Here is an 8,398-nt window from a genome sequence, read left to right as displayed (position 1 = left end):
TCGTGTTTGGGAGCATAAAACTTTGAAGGGTGCAGTTTTAAAATGGTTGAAAATGAACATAGGTATGGGGGGTGATTTGTCGATAAAATTCATCGTATTATATGTGTTCAACGGCTCGACTGTACGTGGACAAACACATTGTCTTATACATATTATTATTATACAATATATTCTTTTTTATTATACAATAGGTACTTCTTCAAAACCGTGACACTGCATGTTTTATATGGGAATTTCAGTTTAACGTTTTTACAATTGTCTTAAATATAATATTGTTTTTTGTGTGGCAAGGAAGCCATTGAGGTAGCAACAATACCTAATTACGTATGACAAACAATTGGCCAGTAGAGGCAGAGGCAGCTGATGGTGCTGCTACTGCAAATTAAATTAAAATACATGGAATGATAATTTGTTGAAATTTAAATTAAAAACTTAATTTAATAATTCAAAAATGGTTGAATAACGTTGATGGTTGAATAAATCATAACTATTTCTATAGTTATGATTTATTTCTTTGAGTTGTTTTGTTATTGGCCTATTTGAGGGTCCCACTGCTAGGCAAAAGCCTCTCCCCTTGATTTCCACGACTTCCAATTTGGGCGTGGTGACAAAACGGCCAAGCCACATATTTTGACTAAGGTGTAGAGTTTGTGAAGTTAGTGCTTGTAGAATTATTAGCTTGGTTCTACAGTGCGAGCCTTATGGTTTCGTCTTATCAAAATTTTACATGGAAATACAATACAATACAATTCAAATACACTTTATTGCACACCTCAATACAGAAACAGTACAAATAATACAACACATAAAGTAGAGGTAAACAACAGGCGGTCTTATCGCTAAAAAGCGATCTCTTCCAGACAACCTTTAGGTAGCGGAATAAAAAAAAAAGGCAATGTTTTTAATGTGAAAATTTTGTGTCTGGTATAATCCAAACACAAGTTATGAGGGCTCAAAAAAACGACAATGCGCTTCGAGAAAAGGTAGGTAGTGCCTTTGCGCTTCGCTTCTCTCTTCTTTATCTTGGCTGGGGCACTGCCGTGCCCCCATATGTCACACAATTATCATCATATATTATGTTTAATCATCAGTATGGACAGCTTGAATTGATTAGATATGCAACCGGTAATTTAAGCAATTAGTCTCGTCGAAACATGCAGTATCAAAACTACCGCTGCTGCGCGTGTATTCTTCCATCTTGCTAGCACCTTGCATGATGCGTCCCTCGCTGCTGGTGCTGTCGCTGGCGCTGCTGCTGCCGGCGCGCGCCGACCGCTACCACCCGGAGCGCGCCGCGCGCCCCGCCGCCGCCGGGAGCTCGCGCGCCGCCACGCCGGACGCGGCCGAACGTGGCGCGGCCTACTGGTACTCGGAGGCGTTCGCCGCCATCGACGAGCGGCTGACGGAACCCACTTATGACGACGTGGCGAAAAATGTGATTATGTTCCTGGGTGACGGGCTGTCGGTGCCAACGCTGGCGCCGGCGCGCACGCTGCGCGGCCAGCGCGCCGGCCGCACCGGCGAGGAGGAACGACTTTCCTACGAGCACTTTCCTGTCACTGGACTTGCTAAGGTTCGTCTTTGCTTTGGATGGTAATAGTTTTCTTGCAGTGACCTAATTAAAAAAAAAATATATATAAAAAATTACTTTGTACTACTATACTATCAGGTTTAGTAGTAGAGCAAGTAAATTCAGCGGTGGTGGTCCAAGATGTTCATATTATTTACAACAACTCAGCTGGCATAAAACTTCTTTACAACGCCTTATATTTCATCTTGTTTCGCAGCATATGAAAAGTATCTAGACACATAAATAAAGAAGTTTAATCATAATCAGTACCGTAAGGCCAGTTCTAACGGCCCAATTCGAAGAATGAAATACAATAACGATAAGTTCTGGTTAAGATAAGTTCTCATTTAGATATCGTTTGTACGTCGTATAATTGACAGAAGCAGCTCGATTCGGGCAACCAATGTCACTTTGACGTTAGAAATATCGTAGATAGATCTTATTGATTATAACAGCGAAATAAACGCAAATATTGACATGTCGTTTAGTTATCGATCTTTTAAAGAACTTTCCAAGATCTTAAACGTGTCTTAATCATTCTTCGAATCGGGCCGATAGTGACAATAAGACATCAAAATGATGTCTATATATTATCATGTGTCTCACTCGCGCTTATATATCGAACGAAATACACGCGCGAATGATAGCAAGATGACATCATTTAGATATCGTGACAAAAAGCTCCATTTATACTGTAAATTGACATTTTATTATAATTTTCTGACATTTTGCTCGTGTACCCATTTTTTTATCTATTTTAATTTGTTGTTATCTCAATTGTAATTAAGCTATGAAGCTTTGTAATTTATTGTAATTTAATGCCACTTAATTATGTACATATATACCTATCTCACCTATCTGCATGTTAAACCTAAGTATTACAATACTGATTAGCACGTAAGGTTAAACTGTTATTGTGTATATGTAATTGTAAAATAAACAAAAAATATCAAAATGTACGTTTGAATTTACAATAAGCTATCTAATTTCAGACGTACTGTGTGGACAAGCAGATCCCGGACTCGGCGTGTACGGCCACGGCGTACCTGTGTGGCGTGAAGAACAACTACGGCACGCTGGGAGTGACGGCGGCCGTGCCGCGCTACGACTGCGCCGCCTCCGCCGACACCGCCACGCACGTCGACTCCATCGCCGCCTGGGCGCTCGCCGACGGACGCAGCGCCGGTCAGTCAATTGTGTTTGCGATCATACATCTTATTAAATGATTTTGCATTAAAATGTTGAGTTACTACCTGCATATTTGCTTTAAAATATTACTTACATTTTTTGTCACTCTGCAGGCATAGTGACAACAACGCGCATCACACACGCGTCTCCGGCCGGCGCGTATGCCAACATTGCCGACCGCAGCTGGGAGAACGACGGCCAGGTCCGCGCCGCCGGGCACGACCCCGCACAGTGCCCCGACATCGCCGACCAGCTTATCAACTCGCAACCTGGCAACAAGTTTCAGGTCAGTATATCGTCATTTTTTTTAAATATCGTTAACGTGCAAATGTAGAACTTCTACATCATTTTTTTTTATATAAAGTTACTAGGAGTTAGGTAGAGTAGACGAAGCTGACACATAAATACTTTTTGTTGCAGGTAATTTTGGGCGGTGGGCGTCGCGAATTCCGGCCGAATACTACAAACGATGAGGAGGGCCAACGGGGCCGGCGCTGGGACGGACGCGATTTGGTGGAGGAATGGCAAGCGCAGCGTGAAGAGGCCGGACAATCGCACGCTTATGTCTGGAACCGCACCGAGCTGCTCGACGCTATAAGCAACCCTCCCGACTACCTGCTGGGATTGTTCGAAAGTGGCCATATGCAGTACGCGGCGGAGGCACGCCAGGCGGGCAACGACGAGCCCACGCTGGCCGAGATGACAGAGGCGGCCATCCGCGTGCTGTCGAAGAACCCGCGCGGTTTCTTCTTGTTTGTTGAGAGCGGCCGCATCGACCACGCCCACCACGACAACATGCCGCACCTGGCACTGGACGAGACGCTGGCGTTAGCTGACGCGGTGCAGCGCGCCGACGAGCTGTTGCCGGCCGCAAATACACTGCTCGTGCTCACTGCGGATCATTCGCACGTCATGGCGTACAATGGCTACTCACGCCGCGGCAACGACATCCTCGGCATCTCTGACGATATAGGAGACGACGACGTGCCCTACATGACGCTCTCCTATACCAACGGGCCCGGTTACCGCGACCATGTCGATGGAAAGCGCGCTGATGTTACGCGTGACTATACCTTCCGTAAGCCATTCATCTACATTAGGCATACTTATATTATCATCGGTCTGAACTGCACTCATTAAATCTCTTTTCTAACTTTTAGAGGCGGTCGCTTGGCGAACACACGCAGAGGTACCGCTCGAGTCGGAGACGCATGGTGGTGACGACGTGGCGGTGTTCGCTCGTGGGCCGGCGCAGGCCCTGTTCACGGGGCTGTACGAGCAGAGCCAGCTGCCGCACCTCATGGCGCACGCGGCGTGCCTGGGCCCCGCCGCCGAGCGTCGCGATGCCTGCAGCGGCTCCGCCACGCTCTCCGTGCCCTTAGTTGCGTTACTAATCTCCGTAGTCGCCGCGCTCTTCTATTAGCTTTAAAGAATATGATATTTTAATAATTATATGAATCATCTTGATATTATAATAGATATGTCGCAGTCAATTGTAAGATTCCGCCTTTTACGAACGGCGACGTCATTGTACAAACGTGAAATGATATACAAATTGACAAAGCCAAATTGTTAGTGCGCTCAGCTGTCGGCCCGATTCAAACTTTAAGATACGTCAAATATTAGGTCTAGATACGATATGGATTGTCAGTGTTAAAAGTGACGTTCTTGTTTGAAGAAAACTTTAATATACGTCAAATATTAGGTCTAGATCAACACCTAATATTTGTCGTATCTTAAAATTCGAATCGGCCCGAGTGTCAGAGTAAACATTCTTACAAAAATTGACTAACTCCCACGATAAGCCAAGAAGGTTTGTGTAGTTGCTACTCAGACAACGATATATATAATATACAAATACTTAAATACATTGAAAACATCCATGACTTGAATGCGCTTACCGGGATTCGAACCCTGGACCATAACAGTGATGGTAGTCTAAGGCTAACCATGGTTTGCTGTTTTATAAATTTATATTACCTTTTACACCATGCCATTGATTATGGAATCAAGGTTACCATAACCTCAAGCTCACCCAAAACCGAATCATGTAGAGCGAATCGGAGGCGCGGAAGGAGAGCAGCTGCGAAGCCGAGTGTAGTGACCGTGCTTCGTCACGCGAGGTCGGAAGACCTGCGTTTCCGCAACGCTGGAATCCAGAAGCCTCCCCACCCCCCACGCCCCGATTTAGTCCTACGAACTCCAGATTTGATGGACCCTCTAGCATTTTTCATTGTTTTGATGTGCAGCGCCTCGCGTAGTAAATTAAAGAATTAATTCGACCAAAATGCCACGGAAAATTGCAAACACGTTTCACGTTTGTAAAATGACAACGCCGTTTCTAAAAGGCGCGGAATCTTATAATTTGCCTGCGACATTTATGCCTTTTTAAACCGCTGCCCAAAGAAGATTGTAAGTAATCTTCCATTTTTGTGAGGAAAAGGAGTGCGAATCTGTAAATACGAGTAGGTGTGTGGATGGACCTGCTATTATTGTTTATTAATTCCACCATAACAATTATAGCTTAATCTAACTATCTAGGAGTGTGAAGAATAATTTCAATCCTTGCTTTATTCTGAGTGTCTATCACGTGACACGTCTTTAAAACACCTGTTATGTTGAAATGAACTCCCATTAAGTATAACTTGTTTTCATTGCATCCAAGAGGCTTCTTATTGCAATATAAGACATAACCAAAAGAAAATTACTTTGTAGACACAATAATAAACGTGTAATTATATATGCAAAAATAAACTTTTTTAGTTTATATATTTACATGCCATTAACTGTCAAGAATTTTACCTATTTATTGTAGCTGTTCATGAGTGACCATGATGGTTATGTATAAGTCAGTAACGATTAAATTATTACTTAACGAAACAAGATTTCAAGTTTTGCCAAATATTGTGTATTTTGTTCTAATGATAAGAACAGACTGAACTTTAATACCTATAAAATAGGAAAAATATCAATAAATTGAATTTTCTAAGAATATTGTATACAAATTGTATTGTTTTCTTACCTATTCTTTTTTGTCGATCCCTCATTGCTGAGGAACGTGATCACTTAGTTTTGCAGCTCCTCTGATTTGTCTCCATCGGTCTCGATCTCCCGTAGCCATCACCGCTTGATGGAGGTTACCTGAGGTGGTCTTCTTAAGTTGGTCGGACCATCTAGCAGACGTGTTTTAATGCTCAGCTGTAAGAGGATTGACGCATTTGTGCGCCGGGCCATCCAGAGTATCCTAAGCATTCGCCTCCAGCACCACATTTCGAATGCGTCTATCCTCTGTCTCTCTCTGGTGAGTAACTGTCCACGTTTCTGCTCCGTACATAAAATTAGGGAAAACCAATGCTCTTACTAGGCGTGCTTTAGTATGGGCTCCCCCCCCTCTTGCCAGGAGAGGGGAAAGAAGCGGCGAGTGAACACACCGAGCGTAAACACATTCCCACTCCGTTAAAAAAAAATGTTCCGTAGAGGAACAGATTAGTAATAATTAAAATCTATACCACTTTAAAGGGGTATTTTTTCTTACGTACAAAGCAACACAATTAAAAAGCGGCCAAGTGCGAGTCGGACACGCACATGAAGGGTTCCGTACCATTTATGACGTATTAAAAAAACTACTTACTAGATCTCGTTCAAACCAATTTTCGGTGGAAGTTTGCATGGTAATGTATATCATATATTTTTTTTAGATTTTTCATTCTGTTATTTTAGAAGTTACAGGGGGGGGACACACATTTTTTCACTTTATAAGTCTCTCGCGCAAACTATTCAGTTTAGAAAAAAATTATATTAGGAACCTAAATATCATTTTTGTCTCTTGTCTCTTGTTGATAGCCTACATTAACGACTTACCAAAAATCCTAGACACCAACACAACTTGCGTAATGTTTGCCGACGATGTGTCACTGTTATTTCATTGTAACAATAGCATTGAATGCAAAGATCGCCTTAAAAATATTTTCAATAATGTGAAAAATTGGCTTAGCGACCATAACTTGGAAATAAACTTAAATAAAACAAAAATTATACAGTTCAAACCAGTGCAAAAAAGGCCTTTAGAACTTTACCTAGATGTAAACTCTAGTAACGTACAGGAAGTTCAGGAAATTAATCTTTTAGGTATAACAATAGACTCCGGAGTAAATTGGAAAGCACATATTCAACAAGTTAAAAGTAAAATGTCAAAATTTATATATGCCCTTTATATACTAAAATCAAATACTAATTTTGAATGTGCATTATCTGCGTACTACGCAAACGCATGCGCATGGCTCAGATATGGTGTTGTGCTATGGGGGGGTAGCACCGAAGCGAAACAACTTCAGTATGGATTATTGACATTGCCCTCTATTTATATACTACAATGTGCCCTCTTTGTTCGTGAAAACCCCCACTTATTCGAAGTAAAGCAAGATAAGCAGAGAACTAGAGAGCAGTACAGAAATAAACTCTTGGTCCCAAAATGCAATTTACAAATGTATAAAAATAGCCCACACTACAATTGTATCGTAATTACTAATAAGATCCCAAATTCCATTAAACAAGAACCTCGACACGCTGTATTTAAAAACAAGCTAGAAACTTTATTAATAGAAAAATGTTATTACTCTGTAAAAGATTTCCTAAATGATAATAATTTATTATAAACATAATTGAATCTTATTTTAAGTAATTGGACTGCAATAGTTACTAAATTTACTTTGACTGAATTTGTTTTAATTAATGATTGATTTGATTTATTTTATACATTTATTGATTTTTGTGTTATTTCTACTTTAATTTAAATTATTTTGTTTTAATTATTTTAATTTTAATATTTTTGTTTTGTTTTGGCCTAATTTAATTAGTTATATGTTGTGTGCCCTAGCAGGGCGTCATGGACTGACATTATTACTTGTTTTTTTTTTTTTTCATTTTTATGACGTATTAAAAAAAACTACTTACTAGATCTCGTTCAAACCAATTTTCGGTGGAAGTTTGCATGGCAATGTATATCATATATTTTTTTTAGATTTTTCATTGTTATTTTAGAAGTTACAGGGGGGGGGGGGGACACAATTTTTTTCACTTTGGAAGTGTCTCTCGCGCAAACTATTCAGTTTAGGAAAAAATGATATTGGAAACCTAAATATCATTTTTGAAGACCTATCCATAGAACCCCACGTATGGATTTGATGAAAAATTTTTTTTTTTTTAAACTTATGATATTTAAAAAAAATTACTTACTAGATCTCGTTCAAACCAATTTTCGGTGGTAGTTTGCATGGCAATGTATATCATATATTTTTTTAGATTTTTCATTCTGTTATTTTAGAAATTACGGGGGGGGGGGACACACATTTTACCACTTTGGAAGTGTCTCTCGCGCAAACTATTCAGTTTAGAAAAAAATATTAGAAACCTCAATATCATTTTTAAATACCTATCCATAGATACCCCACACGTATGGGTTAGATGAAAAAAGATTGTTTGAGTTTCAGTTCTAAGTATGGGGAGCCCACAAATTTATTGTTTTTTTTTCTATTTTTGTGTAAAAATCCTAATGCGGTTCATAGAATACATCTACTTACCAAGTTTGAACAGTATAGCTATAGCTATAGTAGAGTTTCGGAAAAAAGTGGCGGTGGCATA

General features: G+C 40.4%; 1 protein-coding gene across 1 annotated transcript; it reads left to right on the top strand.

The window, feature by feature from the left end:
- The first annotated feature begins 501 nt into the window (after window positions 1-501).
- Window positions 502-5,750, top strand: LOC133526161 (membrane-bound alkaline phosphatase-like). The gene is made up of 5 exons (XM_061862647.1): window positions 502-1,573; window positions 2,563-2,755; window positions 2,872-3,044; window positions 3,179-3,836; window positions 3,919-5,750. The coding sequence occupies exons 1-5, from the start codon at window positions 1,214-1,216 to the stop codon at window positions 4,179-4,181; spliced, it is 1,647 nt and encodes a 548-aa protein (XP_061718631.1). The 5' UTR covers window positions 502-1,213; the 3' UTR covers window positions 4,182-5,750.
- The last annotated feature ends 2,648 nt before the right edge of the window (window positions 5,751-8,398 follow it).

This window comes from Cydia pomonella, chromosome 16 (genome assembly GCF_033807575.1).
Source record: "Cydia pomonella isolate Wapato2018A chromosome 16, ilCydPomo1, whole genome shotgun sequence".
NCBI lineage: Eukaryota > Metazoa > Arthropoda > Insecta > Lepidoptera > Tortricidae > Cydia > Cydia pomonella.
This window is presented reverse-complemented; position numbering and strand designations above follow the sequence as displayed.

Coding starts and splice junctions, on each gene's coding strand:
- LOC133526161 (XM_061862647.1), top strand. CDS start 1,214: ATGATGCGTCCCTCGCTGCTGGTGCTGTCGCTGGCGCTGCTGCTGCCG. Junction 2,756..2,871: donor CGCCGACGGACGCAGCGCCG/GTCAGTCAATTG, acceptor GTCACTCTGCAG/GCATAGTGACAACAACGCGC. Junction 3,045..3,178: donor AACCTGGCAACAAGTTTCAG/GTCAGTATATCG, acceptor TTTTTGTTGCAG/GTAATTTTGGGCGGTGGGCG.